The sequence below is a fragment of the Scylla paramamosain genome, chromosome 41 (genome assembly GCF_035594125.1).
Source record: "Scylla paramamosain isolate STU-SP2022 chromosome 41, ASM3559412v1, whole genome shotgun sequence".
Lineage (NCBI taxonomy): Eukaryota > Metazoa > Arthropoda > Malacostraca > Decapoda > Portunidae > Scylla > Scylla paramamosain.
Window position 1 is genome coordinate 5219467 of NC_087191.1, and position 21302 is coordinate 5240768.

Here is a 21302-nt window from a genome sequence, read left to right on the forward strand (position 1 = left end):
TTTTTTTTTTTCTTTTCGTAACGGGGCCACTGGCCAAGGCCAACAAAAATTCTGAATAAGAGAGAACGCCCACTCAATGTCAGTACTCATAGAGATGTCGTATATAATGAGAAGAAAAAAGGGGGGGAGCGTAAGTGTCTTGAAACGTCTTTCTTAAAAGAGTTGAAATCAGAAGGAGGAAATACAGAAGCAGACAGGGAGTTCTAGACTTTACCAGAGAAAGGGATGAACAATTAAGAATACTGATTAACTCTTGCATTAGATAGGTGGACAGAATAGGGATGAGAGAAAGAAGAATGCCTTGTACAGCGAGTCCTCAGAACGAGGGGAGGCATGCAGTTAGCAAGATCAAAAGATAAATTAACGTGAAAATAGCGGTAGAAGATAACAAGAGATGCAACATACCGCAATGAGAAAGAGACTGAAGACAGTCAGTTAGAGGAGAGAGTTGACAAGACTTTTGATTCCACCCTGTCTAAAATAGCGGTATAACTTGAAGCCCCCCCATCCCACACCCTCCCCCCCCCAAAAAAAAAACCTATTCTATACATGGACGGATGGATTGGGCCCTTCTACAGAGCTAGGATGGGGGGGAGTGAGAAAACGAGACGATTCAAGACGCCTAACTTCATAGAAACTGTTTTTAACTAGGAATGAAGTTTGAAGTTTTGAGTTTAGATTATAGGTAAAGGATAGACCGAGGATGTTCAGTGAAGAAGAGGACATTTCACTGTCATTGAAGAGGAGGGTATAGGTATCTGGAACGTTGTGTGGATTTGATAGATGGGGGAACTGAGTTTTGATTTTTTGAGGCATTGAATATTACTAAATTTGCTCTGCCCCAATCAGAAATTTTAGAGAGATCAGATATCAGGCATTCTGTGAGCTGTTTACATCCTGAAGGGTCGGACGTCTATGAAAAGATGTGGAAAAGTGCAGGGTGGTATCATGAGCGTATAAGTGGATAGGACAAGAAGTTTGGTCTAGAAGATCATTGATGAATAATAGGAAGAGAGTTGATGATGGGACAGAACCCTGAGGAACATCACCATTAATAAACTCAGAACACTGATCGTCTACCACAGCAGCAATGGAAGGGTCAGAAAGGAAATTTGAGATAAAGTTACAGAGAAAAGAATAAAAGTCGTAGCAGGATAGTTTGAAAATTAAAAACGTTGTGCCACACTCTAACAAAACCTTTTGATGTGTCTAAGGCAACAGCGAACGTTGCACCAAAATCCTTAAAAGAGGATGACCAAAACTCAATAAGGAAAGCGAGAGCACCAGTAGAGCGGCCTTGACGGAAGCCATACTAGCAATCAGATAGAAGATTATGAAGTGATAAATGTTTAAGAATCTTCCTCTTTAGGATTGATTGAAAAAATTTAGAGGCAGGAGATCAAAGCAATAGGACTGTAGTTTGAGGGATTAAAGCGGTCACTCTTTTTAGGAACAGGCTGAATGTAGGCCACCTTCCAGCAAGAAGGAAAAGTAGATGTTGATAGAGAGAGCTGGAAGCAAGGTGCAAGCACGGAAACACAGTTTTGGAGAACAACAGGAGGGACCTCATCAGGTCCATAAGCCCTCCGAGGATTAAGGTCAGCGAGGAAAACATCACCGCGAAGGATCTCAATGGGTAGCATGAAATAGTCGGAGAGTGCAGGAAGGGAATAAGCCCTGAATCATCCAAAGTGGAGTTCTTAGCAAAAGTCTGAGCGAAAATTTCAGCTTTAAAGATAGATGAGATACCAATAGTGCTATCAGGTTGAAATAAAGGAAGGAACGAAGAAAAGTAGTTATTGGATGTTTTTGGCTAGGTGCCAGAAGTCACAAAGGGAATTAGATCATGAAAGATTTTCGCACTTTCTATTAATGAAGTAGTTTTTGGCTAGTTGGCATTATTCCAGGCAAAAATATAGCGTGTATCTAGAGATTCAGGTGATGGAAGGCTCAAGTACCTTTTGTGGGCCACATCTCTATTATCATGTATGATATGAGAGCAGGCTGTGTTAATGCAAGGTTTGGAAGGTTTAGGGAGAGAGGAAAAATGAGGAATGCACGCTTCCATGCTAGACACTATCATCTGTTATGCGCTCAGCACACACAAGCACACGGAAGCACACGCCAGTCATTTCACGGAAAATCAGCATAATACTTCCTCAAGTCATCTAATTACCAGAGGCAAAACGCCAGAGTCACCTCCGCTTTGGGGTGATATTGAGGAGAGATTGCAGTAATAGGACAAGATACAGATATAAGGTTGTGAACGGAGGAGCCCAACGGAGAAGGTAGAGTGGCCGTAATAGCAAAAGGATTAGAGGTGAGGAAAAGATCAAGAATGTTGGGAGTATTTTCAAAACGGTCAAGAATACGAGTAGGGTGAGATCGTGGAGGATAGCAAAGTTAAAGGCTAGTTCACTAGGATAGTCAGTGAAGGAAGAGGAAAGCCAAAGCTGGTGGTGAAAATCGGAGTGTCAAGAATGGAAATTTCTGCGAAAGAGAAGAGAGTCAGGATATGCTGTACTTTGGAATTTAACTAGTCAAATATTTTTTTTTATAGTCAAAGGAGTTAGGTTAGAGGTATACAACACAGATCAATTTAGTTCAAGAGTGATTGCAGTCATAGCCAGATGGTGGAAAATTCGAAGATCAAAGAGCGTGAGCAAGAGAGCAAGTTAAGTCGTTGCGGACCTAGATGCAACAACCAGCTTTGGATTGAAAATCGAGAGAAGGAGCTGTTGTCAGCTAATTCAGACATCTGTGTTTCGGTGAGGAAAAGAAGATGAGGTTTAGTAGAGGAGGATTGGTGCTCTACGTACTGAAAACTATATCTAAGGCCGCAGATGTAGGTGGAGCCCTAATGCCCTTAGTACAGCAGTGCTTTCCGCATTGCAGATGGTTTTTATAATATGCATGCTTCATGTTAGATATAATATATTATACATAATATATGCAAGGGTTGAATGGGTTTATTTGATTAATGTAGCCTTAAATTTCATGGTACTGCAGTGCTGTCCGTATTGCAGTGTTGTAAAATCATATGGAACTAACTTTGTATATCACTATGGAATAATTTTTGTGGGATAATTAGTATTCTAAAGACGTTAAAAGAGTCATCATCATGAGGTCTAAGTTATATGACACAAATTTATGCAAGGTGTCATGAAGTGGAAAATAACCATGTAGATCTCTCTCTCTCTCTCTCTCTCTCTCTCTCTCTCTCTCTCTCTCTCTCTCTCTCTCTCTCTCTCTCTCTCTCTCTCTCTCTCTCTCTCTCTCTCTCTCTCTCTCTCTCTCTCTCTCTCTCTCTCTCTCTCTCTCTCTCTCTCTCTCTCTCTCTCTCTCTCTCTCTCTCTCTCTCTCTCTGTCTCTCTCTCTCCCTCTGTCTCTCTCTCTTCTCTCAAAATATATTCGTAGGTATGCATAGCGTCGTCTCCGCCAGTTTTTTCTGACTCCCACAGCTGCCAACTCTGTACTGGGGCTTCATCCGTACATGTATGAAGTATGCTTCACATGTATGGGGCGGTTTCACTTATATATATATATATATATATATATATATATATATATATATATATATATATATATATATATATATATATATATATATATATATATATTACGACGACCGCATTCCTCCTCACCTTACAAACTGGGAAGAAACATGTACGTGCACGCCGGGTGTGCTGAAGTCACACCTGGCGAACAGTCAAGGGTAAACCGAGGAAGAATGTCCAGGTGTGTGTGTTCATGTGGTCGTTGTAATATATAGTAAAATACATATGATACGATAAACTGTGACTTATGAGTTTTGCTAAGTTCGAATACAGACACTATGCAATATAAAGTAAACTACATATGATACGATAAACTGTGACTTATGAGATTTGCTAAGTTCGAATACAGACACTATGTAATATATAATGCAACTCTTTTCTCAGGTCATGGAAAGACTGCGAGTAGAGCCACAGTTTACAGCTATTGGTTCTTCTGGAAGGCAAAATATTAATATATCAAATATATCAATATATATCAATCAAATATATCAAAATATCAATCTCTCTCTCTCTCTCTCTCTCTCTCTCTCTCTCTCTCTCTCTCTCTCTCTCTCTCTCTCTCTCTCTCTCTCTCTCTCTCTCTCTCTCTCTCTCTCTCTCTCTCTCCTGTGTGTGTGTGTGTGTGTGTGTGTGTGTGTGTGTGTGTGTGTGTGTGTGTGAAAAAGTTTCAGGCTTTTTTGGCTCAAATTCAGCTTCTTGCCTTGTCCACCTCTTGGTCGATCGCCTCCTGATATTCCCTCTGTCTGTCCAACGTGGCCGCTAAGTTATTCACAGTCCTCAGGTCGCGAGTCTCATTCTGTGGTGTGGACATTGCCGCTAGCTGCTCTTCCAGTTCGCTCTTCTCACGCTGCAGGTCTCGGTATATCTTCCTGTAAAACAGATACACACTGCAGCTAAAGCGACAGTGCCCCATCCATATTATCCTATGATATTTAGGACTTTATAGTATAGAATATTATAGATTTCAAGCCACAATGTGTCACAGTGTTGCATAACAGACCTCGTAAGAAAAGGTATAGTGAGTTCTTGGTGATAATTTTGAGAACTACAGTGAAATTTCGACTTAAGGTTATTAATTTATTTACCTTACTTGGACGGACTTGCACTAAGCAACCAAGTAGTGAATAAACAGGCCTGAATATTTCTAAATGGTTAGTTTATAAGTCGTTTGATTGGAGTTATGGTATTGGTGGAGAGTTATCTAACTGGTACCAGGTTTTGATTGCTTGGAGCCTCGTATGAGTCAGGCTTCGTTGGATTCTACATATGTGGGTTTTAAGCCAGTGATTTCAATTTTATTTATTACCCAGGATCATAATCAGTTAATCTACATTCTTCAATATGTTTACATTTTACTCGTGATGATATAAACCCTTAATAAGATCTTTCCATCACCGAGTGAATTAATTGACATTATATTCTTTTGTCAACTTCAGTTGATAAGTCATTCCCTGGGAACTTAATTCCAAACTGGTCACGTTCTGTCTTTTCTGTTGTTGGATTTCACGGAATATCTTTGGTAGACTCGATTTATGGACTATTCAATGCTAGAAAATGTGAATGTCATCTCCAGATAATGAGTCACAACTGTGAAAACGTGATGAAGGCAGACAGACTAAAGCCGCGTCCACACTATTTGGCTATGACGCACGGCATGCCGCCTCGCTCGCTCCATACATGATAAAACAACACTCAGCGCGGCGTGTTGGCAGTGTGTTGTGTGTCATGAGGCATAGTATGGGTGGGCCTTAAAGGACTCTTGCTGTACACACACACACACACACACACACACACACACACACACACACATGCATAGGTTTCTACTTCATATGTGATGTTACATCACACCTTTGATGTCATAAACACCTTCATGTCAGACCTTTATACTGCACTTAACAAAAACAAATCCATACTTTCAGTCTTTATAGATTTTAGTAAGGCATTTGACACAGTCCAATCCAGTATCCTCCTTGATAAAATGTACCACTATGGTGTACGGGGTTGTGTCCATGACTGGTTTCGATCATATTTAAATAACAGACAACAGTACACCATTTTCAACAACACCTCATCCTCAACTAAACCTGTAGAGTTAGGAGTACCTCAAGGAAGTATACTGGGTCCTATCCTTTTTCTTATATACATCAATGACATCTCTAACATTTCTGACACACACTAACATTTCTCCACACTATACTATTTGCAGATGATGCCGCATTCTATTTGATAGGAGAAAATCCAACAGAACTAATTAATAAGACAAATATAGAACTTCAAAAATTCTCAAACTGGTGCCTGGCTAACAAACTTACAGTTAATACCACAAAAACTCATTATATTCTATTCACTAAGACTATTACCATACACCAACCTCTACCCAACCTAACCATACTAAATGAAAGTATCTTACAAGTAGACAAAAAAAAATTCCTTGGTGTAATTTAAGACAAACACCTAACTTTTAAGCACCATATCTCCAATCTCTGTCTACGCCTATCCAGAATCATTCCCCTACTTCTCAAAGTAAAACACTTTGCCCCAATTAAAATTCTTAAATGTCTGTACTATGCTCATATATACCCACACCTTACCTATTGTAATCCTATCTGGTCCCAAACCTACCCTTGTCATCTATCCCAGGTTAATATACTTCATAAGAAAATTATTAAAATATTAACAAACAGTGATTTTAATGAACATACTCAACCATTATTTAAAAGTCTCAATATCCTAAACCTTGCTGATTTATCTCAACTCTCCATTGCATCATTCATGTACAAAACATTAGATTTAAGTAACTACAATACACAACCTTTACACAATTACCAAACTCGAAACCAGTATTCACTCTACATTCCCAGACCTAATTTAACACTGTTCAAACACTCCACCATGTATATAGGACCTAAGATTTGGAATTATTTACCAGGTGATATAAAACAATCAAAGAGTCTATCTTGCTTCAAAACAAAATTAAAGAGTCATTTGTTATACGCTTATTAGTTATACACATGTTATACGCTTGTTATATGTTATATGTTATACGCTAGCTCATCAGACATTACCCTTATGTACCAGTATCATCACAGTAGTCAATAATTCATGTGAAATGGCAATAGTGAAAAGTATATCTAATAATATACTATATTTTCCTGTATCTTATTTATTCAACTTTCTCCTATTATTGTTAACTTCTTCATGCATTTACATTGTATTATTAGTGTCAGTATCTTTCTTCTTCTTCTTCTTCTTCTCCTTCTTCTTCTTCTTCTTCTTCTTCTTATTGTTATTATTATTATTATTATTATTATTATTATTATTATTATTATTATTATTATTATTATTATGTATTTGTTAAAGTGCTATTTTATCTTCTGTTCTGTGCAATTTCTTCCAAAATCAGTATTATTAGGTATTAGCAAAGGTAATTTGTGCTTCATATGAGGAGTTCCTTTAGACTTAGCAACTTATTTATATTTTCATATACCCATATTATTATTATTATAGGTACAAATTTAGATTTCCTGTTATTGCACAAGGTACAAACTCAAGGATAATTCTTCATTATATGGATAAGTGTTTCATTACTCTAATATATAGGATTAAATGTTCTTCTTCTTCTTTTTTTTTTTTTTTTTTTTTTTAAGTTACTTTTATAATTAGTCCTAATATATAAATATATATATATATATTTTTTTTTGTCTGCCCATAAAGCAGTTGCTTACTAAGGGCTGTTTGTTTGTTATAAAATTATATTAAGTTCTTAACTCAACTGTAAAATGACAAACATAATAAAGTGTTTAAAGTGTTTAAAGTGTTTTTGTTTGTTTACATTAGACACGAGAAGTGGCATTTTTCTTTTAGTCTCATGTTAATAGGATGCTATAATTTCTCATTTCTTTCATGCCTCCCACCCCCGTCATGTAATTTTGATTCACAAAACTCTCTACTGTACTGCTCTATAGCGTGAAAACTAGAAAACAAGATTAATACGTTGTTATAACAACAAGCAGAAAATGAGCGTCAGGCTCTCATGTCCTGCCACACTTTAAGGGCATCTCCAAGCAGGGCCACGGATGCTTATTCTACTGTATGCACTCTCTGAACATTGAGGTAAACATCACTTTTAGCTTTAATGTTTTGTGTTTACCATATTTCCAGAAAAAAAAAAAATCCAAATGATGGATCCCATCATGTCTTGGTAAAACAAAAATATTCATGAGTAGTTTGATAAAATAAGATCATATTAAGATAAGATCATATTAATAAAAATACCTTTTACACACAATTCCTCATTCATAAGACATGGCATCTGTTTTCTTTCCCTTTTTTTTTTTTTTAACATGTCTATCATGTTCTTGTTTAAGTGTGATTCCATTTACTTCTGCACTACCGTATATGTTACTCTTAATGGGGAGTTTTCAGAACTAGTGGTTGTCACCAGTTGGCAGCACAGACACAAACTCTTCTCTCACATACAAGCAATATCAGATATAACTTTTTTTTTTTTTTTTATGTAAGAAGGACACTGGCCAAGGGCAACAAATATCCAATAAAAAAAATATGCCCATTGAAATGCCAGTCCCATAAAAGGGTCAAAGCAGTGGTAAAAAAATTGATGAATAAGTGTCTTGAAACCTCCCTCTTGAAGGAATTCAAGTCATAGGAAGGTGGAAATACAAAAGCAGGCAGGGAGCTCCAGAGTTTACCAGAGAGGGGGATGAATGATTGAGAATGCTGGTTAACTCTTGCGTTAGAGAGGTGGACAGAATAGGGGTGAGAGATAGAAGAAAGTCTTGTGCAGCGAGGCCGCGGAAGGAGAGGAGGCATACAGTTAGCATGAAAATAGCGGTAGAAGACAGCTAGATATGCAACATTGCGGCGGTGAGAGAGAGGCTGAAGACAGTCAGTTAGAGGAGAGGAGTTGATGAGACGAAAAGCATTTGATTCCACCCTGTCTAGAAGAGCAGTATGAGTGGAACCCCCCAGACATGTGAAGCATACTCCATACATGGACGGATAAGGCGTTGTACAGAGTTAGTAGCTGGGGGGGGGGTGAGAAAAACTAGCGCAGACGTCTCAGAACACCTAACTTCATAGAAGCTGTTTTAGCTAGAGATGAGATGTGAAGTTTCCAGTTCAGATTATAAGTAAAGGACAGACCGAGGATGTTCAGTGTAGAAGAGGGGGACAGTTGAGTGTCATTGAAGAAGAGGGGATAGTTGTCCGGAAGGTTGTGTCGAGTTGATAGATGGAGGAATTGAGTTTTTTGAGGCATTGAACAATACCAAGTTTGCTCTGCCCCAATCAGAAATTTTAGGAAGATCAGAAGTCAAGCGTTCTGTGGTTTCCCTGCGTGATATGTTTACCTCCTGAAGGGTTGGACGTCTATGAAAAGACAGAAAAGTGCAGGGTGGTATCATCAGCATAGGAGTGGATAGGACGAGAAGTTTGGTTTAGAAGATCATTAATGAATAATAAGAAGAGAGTGGGTGACAGGACAGAACCCTGAGGAACACCACTGTTAATTGATTTAGGAGAAGAACAGTGACCGTCTACCACAGCAGCAATAGAACGGTCAGAAAGGAAACTTAAGATGAAGTTACATAGAGAAGGATAGGAACCGTAGGAGGGTAGTTTGGAAATCAAAGCTTTGTGCCAGACTCTATCAAAAGCTTTTGATATGACCAAGGCAACAGCAAAAGTTTCACCAAAATCTTTAAAAGAGGATGACCAAGACTCAGTAAGGAAAGCCAGAAGATCACCAGTAGAGCGGCCTTGACGGAAGCCATGCTGGCGATCAGATAGAAGGTTGTGAAGTGATAGATGTTTAAGAATCTTCCTGTTGAGGATAGATTCAAAAACTTTAGATAGGCAGGAAATTAAAGCAATAGGACGGTAGTTTGAGGGATTAGAGCGGTCACCCTTTTTAGAAACAGGTTGAATGTAGACAAACTTCCAGCAAGAAGGAAAGGTAGATGTTGACAGACAGAGCTGAAAGAGTTTGACTAGGCAAGGTGCAAGCACGGAGGCACAGTTTCGGAGAACAATAGGAGGGACCCCATCAGGTCCATAAGCCTTCCGAGGGTTTAGGCCAGCGAGGGCATGGAAAACATCATTGCGAAGAATTTTAATACGTGGCATGAAGTAGTCAGAGGGTGGAGGAGAGGGAGGAACAAGCCCAGAATCGTCCAAGGTAGCGTTTTTAGCAAAGGTTTGAGCAAGGAGTTCAGCTTTAGAAATAGATGTGATAGCAGTGGTGCCATCTGGTTGAAGTAGAGGAGGGAAAGAAGAAGAAGCAAAGTTATTGGAGATATTTTTGGCTAGATGCCAGAAATCACGAGGGGAGCTAGATCTTGAAAGGTTTTGACATTTTCTGTTAATGAAGGAGTTTTTGGCTAGTTGGAGAACAGACTTGGCATGGTTCCGGGCAGAAATATAAAGTGCATGAGATTCTGGTGATGGAAGGCTTAAGTACCTTTTGTGGGCCACCTCTCTATCATGGATAGCACGAGAACAAGCTGTGTTAAACCAGGGTTTAGAAGGTTTAGGACGAGAAAAAGAGTGAGGAATGTATGCCTCCAAGCCAGACACTATCACCTCTGTTATGCGCTCAGCACACAAAGACGGGTCTCTGACACGGAAGCAGTAATCATTCTAAGGAAAATCAGCAAAATACCTCCTCAGGTCCCTCCAATTAGCAGAGGCAAAACGCCAGAGGCACCTTCGCTTAGGGCGATCCTGAGGAGGGATTGGAGTGATAGGACAAGATAAAGATATGAGATTGTGATCGGAGGAGCCCAACGGAGAAGAAAGGGTGACAGCATAAGCAGAAGGATTAGAGGTCAGGAAAAGGTCAAGAATGTTGGGCGTATCTCCAAGACGGTCAGGAATACGAGTAGGGTGTTGCACCAATTGCTCTAGGTCATGGAGGATAGCAAAGTTGTAGGCTAGTTCACCAGGATGGTCAATGAAGGGAGAGGAAAGCCAAAGCTGGTGGTGAACATTGAAGTCTCCAAGAATGGAGATCTCTGCAAAAGGGAAGAGGGTCAGAATGTGCTCCACTTTGGAAGTTAAGTAGTCAAGGAATTTCTTATAGTCAGAGGAGTTAGGAGAGAGGTATACAGCACAGATAAATTTAGTATGAGAGTGACTCTGTAGTCGTAGCCAGATGGTGGAAAACTTAGAAGATTCAAGAGCATGAGAGCAGGTTAAGTCATTGCGCACATAAACGCAGCATCCAGCTTTGGATCGAAAATGAGGATAGAGAAAGTAGGAGGGAACAGAAAAGGGGCTACTGTCAGTTACCTCAGGCATCTGAGTTTCAGTGAGGAGGAAGAGAGTTGTCTTTAGAGGGCAGGCTGTGACTGCCCCCTTGTGTTGTGAGACACAAAGGGAAACGTTCAGTGAGGTCACAGCTTGGTGTAATGATAAGTTCACAACACCCCCTGAACAGTGCTTTAGTCCTCACTGGGAGTAATTATCGTTTCGGCAGGTGTCTAATGCCTCCTCCTGCCAGTGTTATTCTATTTACATGAAGATGCAATGGGCTTATATAATATATTTTTCTACGTAATCCCATCTAAGTAGTAACACAAATAAAATTAAATTCTTTTCATGAAGAAATGTATATAACTTGATTTTCTAGTGAATCGGCATTTAGATTTATTTGGTCATCTTAAGATTTCCAAATGGATACACTCTTGTTGGGAAACGTCTTAATCTAGACGACAGTAAACATAAAGGCAACATGTCTGTGACAGTCAAAAGTCCAAATTACATAGATCTCCTTCCTAGTTTATGGAAACGGCAACTTCCCACAGTTTCCTCATTCCAGCTTGTTGTGGGAATTGGGAATTGGGAATTGTTTTTATACTTGTAATATGCTTTATTTAAGATAATGCTAGCAGTTTACTCGATAATCAGACAAAAAAGGATAATTAATTTGACCACATTCTCTCAATATAATCCATACCGGATATTGAAAAGTCGATACATAATTTCAATAGTATCATGATGATCAATGTTCTATGCATCTTTACACACCTGGGATTTACTACAACAGTATTTTAGCTCTCTTTCCTACTGTTAGATGAGCAGCAACGGTTTAGCTCCGAAAACTCCCCATTAGGGCGTTTGTTAAGGGCTGACTTGCCGGTGGTCGGCGGCTGTTTCAATGTAGGGGTCGGTCAACGCTCCCACGGTTCTCTGGAAAAGGATATTCCAAAACCGCCTCTCGTGACACATGTTGGTGCACTGCACCTAAATGTTACAAAACACTGATCCTAAGTGTTAATGCTGACAGTATCCATGGGACCTGGTGATGCACACTCTACAAAACAGTTATTATAAACTAAATATTAAAATATAGGCTCTCATTGTTTTCACATTTATTTCTAGTCTCCAGCTAAATACTTAGTTTGAAGCATTTTTTTTCCCCTGGTTTCTACAGGGGAGCTAATGTTTTATCTAGCAAATTCCGAAGAGACCAGCAAGTATTATTTGTGCTGCCAGGATATTGTGATGGGCGAAACTGTGCGGAGACGAAAGGCCCCGCCGAGATCAGACACGCCGACTTCTCTAAAACACACATACACAAACACACGCACACACACACACACACAAAAAAAGATAAATAAAAATAAATAAATAAATAAATAAATAAATAAAAAATAAATAAATAAATAATGATAATAATAATAAATAAATAAATAAAATAAATAGAATAAATAAATAAATAAATAAAAAATGAATGAAAAGAAAAAAAAAACATAAATAAAATAAAATAAAAGAGGCAGGACATATGATTTTGTGTTGCTGATGTCAAACTCAGGGACCATACTCACGAAGCGGTCCTAGCGAGTCTTAGATATGAAACTTGTCATATCAAGGACAAAATGGCGCATTCTCATCATGAACTGCGCGTGTCTGTTATAAATCCGTGCTGTATGATAAGACTGTGGCCAGGGTACCCTGTCCTAGCAGCTTATGGCGGCGAAGATGGCTGCCTACAACATCTCCAGCTCAGGAATTTACTCAGATAGGACGTACTGAATGAACTTAGTGACGTGAAACTCATCAGAAGATATTGTTTAGACTTAAGTTATTCTCTTTGTTACCAATCTAGTGAGGGAAGTCTAACAGAATGACACAGAAAGGGTAAATCCACTTATCCCGAAATTAAGGTGATCATAACACTTAGGTAACTTGCTGCTGGGAAAAGCTGCTGAGAAAAAGCAGATGTGCAGTAGTGATGGCCTTGGGGATCATCGATAAAGCCTTTCCTGCTACCCAACCATTTGAACAGTGTTTGAATTGAGGGGTTCCTTCGGGATCACATTTCCCGTATTTCAAATATTGAATTTCTGTTTTACCCAATGTCTCATCCCAATACATAAAAAAAAAAAAAAAAAAACCGAAAGAAATATTTATAGAACTATAAATTAGTAGTAAACACCAGTTTTTGCTTCGTCTTTTAATATTTGAAATCAAGCAAGCGCTACATATACCAGACCGTTATTATACGACGGTTTCCCTCATGTCATAACTTGATATACGACTTATGATAGGTGTTCTAAGTCTGCCATAGCTATGACACATGTCATAACTTTATGAAGAATACGGCCCCAGGTCTATCTATACATGTGCTGTGGTTGATTGCACGAACATATCAGGAAAGAAGAACTAAGATGTGAAAGGATGAGTTGTATTTCCAAAGAAGAAAGTAGCAACGCAGGAGAATCACTGGGAGACACGATGTAAACTGACAAGCGGCAACACAGAGATGTTGGGAGACACGATGTCAACAGATAATCTTCACCAATGCCCTGCTGAGATTTGGCATCAAAACATGGTTGTTTCTTTCATATATGGCAGAATTTATAAAGTTGTATGTTTGCTGTATAACTTAAATGGATAAAGTAAGGTCATATAGAGAGGAACAAAAAATTGTATTCGTCCCAAGATGATGATACATCCCAAATCCGAGACAATGTGTGCACATATCTCGTATTAGCCACATTTCTTGTTTCCTGCTTGATGATGGTAGCTAAAAATGTTCCTAACATCTTATTAATTGGTTTGATAACACATAAATGACGTACAGATTTTTTTTCCAGTTGACCGCCTTTCATGTGTTAACTTCAGTCGGCTGGTGAATCTGGCAGTTTTTCTACACCATAACAAACGCCCCAGTTCAGTGCGTTTTATGTAGCTTTACTACGATGTACTGATCAAAGTTTTTTACTCAAGTATCTCTCCAAGTTGTCATTGTCGGTGCCTTCAAACTAAACATTTTGTGGAAGTCCACTTAGGAACCTGACGTACAATATAAAGCTATTGAACCATTCTGCGAAGCTAATCAAATCTTAATTCAGTGAATGTCAGAACAAAGTAATGTGCCCACTTGATTTTTTTTTAAATTTTCGCTTTCAAAAGCTACGCGAGTGATAATACGGATTGTTTTCTTGACATCTACCTTAAGGATAACAGTGTCGCTTGCTACGTGAACTAATACACCTAGGACAATCTATATATTTTTATGTTCTTTAGGGAAGTAGTCCTGTACGATATATTATTTATGATATGTGTGCACGCGCAAACTACGTCGGCACACATGGCCACTTAAGGAACGCGATCCTCGCCTGTTCAAACCTCAATGGCCTTCCCTAGGTATGTCAGTTCCTTGGGGAAACACTTGTCGCACCGTGTCACCTCCACACCCTTTTCTCCTAAAGTGTATTGTGTGTGACTGGGGGACACGTCTCGGCCCGGTTTAAGTAAATTGAGATCGAGGGTCGGGTAGATCAAAACTATATTCATAGGTGAGCGCACTATTCTCTACATCGAATAAACGGCGAAGACAAAAGCTGTGATTCCATCGCTCTTATAACCACTTATCACACTATTCGGTACAAATCTTGAAGTACTAAACACTACTAAAGAAAATGAAATAAAGCTAAGTTAAGCACGAAAGACGAGAAACTTAATTTCACTTTGCTCAATAGAGATACACAATAAATTGACAACTTCCGTACAAGAACATAACAGGAATATATGGATTAGGGTCTTGATGGTTAAAATCTAGGTGTATGATACAAAAGTTATTTAACTGATAATTAGGAAATTCAAAGTTTTCTTCGGCTATTAAATTATAAACACATCTACATCTACATGTGGATATGAAATTGTCTCATTAGCGGTTACGTGTCTACTTTGCGTATATGAATGATTACAGCTTTGTTACCGTTGTCGGCCGAGAAGGACCGTCGCCTCGTCTCTGTACTGGCGGCGGTTTCTTTCCATCATGCGGTACTGCCGGCGGAGACGAGAAAGGAGCGTCTCTGCTCCTTCCAGCTCCACGTCCTCCCCCGTCTCTTTCTTCTCCTCCCGCTTGGCCATGGTGGATCACACTTCAGCGTTGAATGTAATAAAAGGAATTTGCATGTACTTTTTGTACGTCATAAATGCAATATAGATAATGATACTGAGTATGATTACTGTCTGTATCTATAACCTATCATTAAAAGCTGAAATGAAACAATGTAGAATAACAAATCCTCTCGCAAGGAAGTGAGTGTTGTGTAATGCAAACCATAAGTTATGTTACTTTGTTCCCCATTAACATTACAAAACTTACAAATATGGGCGATGAGAATGAATGCGACGTTTTTCCGTGGCAAGGCCCAATCCTGTACAAGTTTGGAGGCGTTGCTGCACTGACGGTAAGCTGCTTCCAGCGGTTGCTAGGGACGCGGTGACCCTGGTAACGCGCCTCCCAGTATTTATTGACTCGAAGTTTGTGTGGTGTTTTCTATCAGTGCCCGTGACGATCGTGTTGTGGAGTCACGATGATTTCGTGCTTGAAGTTGTTAATTCTCTCTCTCTCTCTCTCTCTCTCTCTCTCTCTCTCTCTCTCTCTCTCTCTCTCTCTCTCTCTCTCTCTCTCTCTCTCTCTCTCCTTAAACAGTTTTCTAGACATGTACCCTGCCTTGGGAAACAATAACTAGCTGTTGACCTATGATGACTACCTTAAATTTTTTATGATTATTCTTTGTTTATTCTTACATGTACCTCTAAATTATATTTCTTAGCTAACAGCAGTTACCTACCTTTCTAATTCTACACTTGCCTACATGAATTATCTTTAATAAACATTCCACACCTCGTCTTATCTTCCCTTTCCTTTTTATTACTTTTTCACCACCTTAATTTTCCTCACTTTAAATTCTACTCATTTATCTAGACCTATAATGCTATGCTTCAACCTACTGCTCTTTCTAATGTTATACTACCCTTACTTTATTTCACAACCAAACCTTTTCTATCTTAATCTATCTATAATTTACCTAACCTAACCTTCACTTACCTAACTTTAGTTCAAGCTATCCTTTCTTACTAACTCTAACAAATTGTTGTCACTAACACAACTCTACTCTTACTTTATTCACTGCCTAACTTTATCTATCTAAATTTACCAACAACCCACCTACCATAGGTAACCTGCCATTAACCTAACCATTCTACAAGCTCATATTACCTTAGCAAGCCTTACTTCATTTATACACTTCACCTGTTATTATTTTCTAACCCTAATTTACCTTACCTTACCCCAACTCTAAGTCTGAATCACCTAACTCAATCAACCTTACTCTTATGACTTTATTATCAAACTGTATACTTACTAATGACCTATACGTAAAAATGATGCCATCTGTGCAATATATTTTACTCCTGGGTTATTGGTTCACTGCTCTCCTGGAAGGCTTACTATATTGTATTGTCATTACTTTGCTTTATCTTACTGTACCAGCTACAAAATCTCTCACTTTAATTACATCTCATATACCTCATACTTAATCTACTAAAGCCAAAATATTATTTGTGTGTATACTGGTATATGTGTATGTGTATGTATATATATATGTGCGTGTATATGTATATACATATGTGTATGTTATGTGTATATATATATGTATGTATATGTGTGTATGTGTGTGTATGTGTATATGTAAAATGTTTTTTTCTTCATTGTTCACTTTACCTAATGTAACTTATGTTAACCCAACTCAGTTTATACACTTAAGAATACTTTTCCTGCTAAACTTTTTTCCTTTTCTTTTTTTAACTTCTACTTATTAAGTCCATACTTATTCCTATAATCTGCAATTTTACCGATCAATGTTATGCTTAACTAAAACTGCATGTGGTGGAAATTATGCTTATACATTATAGTAATTTGCACCTCATTTACTTGCTCACTGCTTAAGGTACCTGGGGAGCCTAATATGTTTATTATTATTATTATTATTATTATTATTATTATTATTATTATTTTTTTTTTTTTATTATTATTATTATTACTGTTATCATTATTATTATTATTATTATTATTATTATTATTATTATTATTATTATTATTATTATTATTTTTATTATTATTATTATTATTATTATTATTATTATTATTATTATTGTAGTGATTGTTATCATTATTATTATTGCTATTATTACTTTTCACATCCCTTATGGAGAACCTATGTAAATCATTGTTTGATGATGACAACCAAAATGAGGATAATATTAATACTTTCAACATTGCAATAGATATAATTACTAAAATCTCAGGTCAATATGATATTAGCTCTTTGTCTAGATACTTCAGTTTTCAGAAATACAGTTCTACTAGAAACTCACTAGGAAACGATTATCCTAACTTCTTACATTTAAATATTAGATCGTTACACAAAAACTTTGATTCTCTAAAATTATTGCCTAGTTGTTTACCCAAACTGCCTGATGTTATTGCCCTTACAGAAACATGGTTACAAGAACATACTAAGCATCTTTACTCCATAGAAGGTTATACTCCATTTCACTTAATCAGAACTGATAGAGAGCATGGAGGGATTAATTATTATTTACACCAAAAAAAATGATAAATGTTCAAGTTCTAAATCAGTTCTCTTTTATAAATAGGAATATTGAAATAAGTACAACAAAGCTAATCCTAGAAAGCACCAGTTATATTACCTCAGTAATTTACAGGCTCAATAGTAAACATATAGCTGTTAATGAATTCACAGACATTATCAATAATTTACTAGTTGCTGAAACTTTTAAAAATAACAAAACAATTCTCATTGGGGACTTTAACATTAATTTACTTGAACATTCCACTCATCTTCCTACCAACTTATTCCTCAACACAATGCAAACTTTAAATTACTTTCCTCATATATCTCGAGCAACAAGATTTCCTGACAGCCGTAACCTTGGTAAACCATCATTACTAGACCATATCTGGACTAATTTCACACCTCCACCATTATCAGGTATCTTACATTATTGTATGACTGATCATCTCCCTATATTTATAAATATTATACAACAATCTGTGCCAAATACCAAACATAAGATTGTCTTTAGAGATTTCAGCACAAATAACCAAAGTTTATTTACCAGTGAACTACAAAGGATAAATTGCGATGAAATACTTAATCTAGTAGACACAATTGATAATTTTAACCTGTTCTTTAATATTGTTTATGAACTCTATAACAAATGCTTTCCAGTAAAAAAAAACAAATATATAACAGAAAAAAAAAAAAAACTCCAAAACGCATGGCTAACTACCGGAATACTTAATTCTATTAAATATAAATGTAAGCTTTTCAAGATGTATAAACTTGGTCACATTTCACACATGATATTCAAACAATATAGGAACAATCTAACTCAAGTTATACGTGCTGCCAAATCCAACTATTATCGTCAAATATTTAGTAATTTCAGAAGCAACACAAAAAAAAAAAAAAAATCTGGCAAACAATCAATGAAATAAAAGGCAATACACAAAATAGAAACACAATTAAGACATTGCAGTATAATGATTTAATATTCAGCAGCCCATCAGACATCTCTGAAGCATTTAGTAATTACTTCTCTAATATTGCCCCGGATCTAGGCAGTAATCTCCCACAATCTAATAAAAACCCAATTCATTATATAAGAGGTATTTCCTATCATTACACCATGTGAAGTCTATGCAGTAATTAAGTCATTAAACAATAAAAAAAACTGGTATACAGGATATAACTGCTCCTATTGTTAACAGAAACTCTAATAAATCCTCAGTCCCTCTGTCCATACTATTCAATCAATCTATTACAAATGGAACTTTTCCAGGTATTTTAAAAACTGCCCAAAATCACTCCCATACACAAATCTGGACCTGCCAATGATCCTAAAAACTACCGACCAATTTCTCAACTTACATTATTTTCAAAGGTATTCGAAACATATTTCTTAGAACATACAAATCCTCTCTTTAAAGAAGCAAAAATATTAAAACTAGATGACATTACTAAATTTGCTGTCGCTACTTACATGTATTCAAATAAGAATAAAATACAGAACCTCCTTCCATCTCATGACCATAACACCCGCAACCGTGATAACCTCAGCATCCCCCTCATCGACTTAACAAATTTAAGCACTTAGTTTCTTATCTAGGGCCTCGTGTATAGAACTCTGTACCTCTCCAAATTCTGGATGCATCCTCTATTACCACATTTAAAAGAAAATAAAAAAATCAGATCCTAGCTACCTACTAATTTGAATTATTACCTCATTCTAAAGCAACAGTGTATATGTGTGTGTGTGTGTGTGTGTGTGTGTGTATATATATATATATATATATATATATATATATATATATATATATATATATATATATATATATATATATATATATATATATATATATATATATATATATATATATATATATTCAGGCTCTCTCTCATCGCCGCAATGTTGCAGCGATGTGGAGGGTTATGTAGGAATGTCCCTAAAATATATATATATATATATATATATATATATATATATATATATATATATATATATATATATATATATATATATATATATATATATATATATATATATATATATATATATATATATATATATATATATATATATATATATATATATATATATATATATATATATATATATATATATATATATATATATATATATATATATATATATATATATATATATATATATATATATATATATATATATATATATATATATATATATACATAGCTCAGGTAGCTCAGGTAGCCAACCGTCTGGCTGAGGGTGGCGTCCTCAGAACCGGAATCCTGTCGGGGGCGACCTCGGCAGGTAGGTTTCGCATCGCCTGTGCCGTTGAAGACGGTAGGCGTGAGTAGTGCTGGCTTTAGCCCGCTACCCTATCGTCCCCTCCAAAGGGGTAATTCTTGCCGCCGGTGCCGGCTGCTTGGTAAACAAGCGCCGGTGAACGGCGGCAGAATTAAGTATGACTCTCTCAAGGTATATATATATATATATATATATATATATATATATATATATATATATATATATATATATATATATATATATATATATATATATATATATATATGATGTAGGAGGGACACTGGCCAAGGGCAACAAGGATCCAATAAGGAAAAAGCCCACTGAGATGCCAGTCCCAGTAAAGGGTTCAAAGCGGTAGTAAAAAATTGAAGGATAAGTGTCTTGAAGGATAAGAGTCTTGAAGGAATTCAAGTCATAGGAAGGTGGAAATGAAGAAGCAGGCAAGGAGTTCTAGAGTTTACCAGAGAAAGGGATGAATGATTGAAAATACTGGTTAACATTTTCATTAGAGAGGTGGACAAAATAAGGGTGAGAAAAAGAATAAGGTCTTGTGCAGCGAGGCCGCGAGGGAAGGATGGGAGGCATGCAGTTAGCAAGATCAGAAGAGCAGTTAGCATGAAAATAGCGGTAGAAGAAAGCAAGAGATGCAAGATTGCGGCGATGAGAGAGAGCCTGAAGGTATATATATATATATATATATATATATATATATATATATATATATATATATATATATATATATATATATATATATATATATATATATATATATATATATATATATATATATTTTTTTTTTTTTTTTTTCTTTTTTTTATGTAGGAAGGATACTAGCCAAGGGCAACAAAAATCTAATAAAAAAAATGCCCACTGAAATGCCAGTCTCATAAAAGGGTCAAAGCAGTGGTCAAAAATTGGTGGATAAGTGTCTTGAAACCTCCGTCTTGAAGGAATTCAAGTCATAGGAAGGTGGAAATACAGAAGTAGGCAGGGAGTTCCAGAGTTTACCAGAGAAAGGGATGAATGATTGAGAATACTGGTTAACTCTTGCGTTAGAGAGGTGGACAGAATAGGGGTGAGAGAAAGAAGAAAGTCTTGTGCAGCGGGGCTGCAGAAGGAGGGGAGGCACGCAGTTAGCAAGATCAGAAGAGCAGTTAGCATGAAAATTGCGGTAGAAGACAGCTAGATATGCAACATTGCGGCGGTGAGAGAGGCTGAAGACAGTCAGTTAGAGGAGAGGAGTTGATGAGACGATAAGCTTTTGATTCCACTCTGTCTAGAAGAGCAGTATGAGTGGAACCCCCCAGATATGTGAAGCATACTCCATACACGGACGGATAAGGCTCTTGTACAGAGTTAGCAGCTGGGGGGGGGGGGTGAAAAACTGGCGGAGACGTCTCAGAACACCTAACTTCATAGATGCTGTTTTAGCTGGAGATGAGATGTAAAGTTTCCAGTTCAGATTATAAGTAAAGGACAGACCGAGGATGTTCAGTGTAGAAGAGGGGGACAGTTGAGTGTCATTGAAGAAGAGGGGATAGTTGTCTG

The 21302-nt window shown here is 37.0% G+C and overlaps 1 protein-coding gene across 1 annotated transcript; it reads right to left on the reverse strand.

Moving 5' to 3' along the window:
* Nucleotides 1-4170: 4170 nt before the first annotated feature.
* LOC135092792 (uncharacterized) lies at nucleotides 4171-15424 on the reverse strand. Its single transcript, XM_063991471.1, has 3 exons — nucleotides 15196-15424; nucleotides 14803-14968; nucleotides 4171-4426 (listed from the first exon to the last, which is right to left on the reverse strand). The coding sequence occupies exons 2-3, from the start codon at nucleotides 14955-14957 to the stop codon at nucleotides 4246-4248; spliced, it is 336 nt and encodes a 111-aa protein (XP_063847541.1). The 5' UTR covers nucleotides 14958-14968; nucleotides 15196-15424; the 3' UTR covers nucleotides 4171-4245.
* Between the last annotated feature and the right edge of the window lie 5878 nt (nucleotides 15425-21302).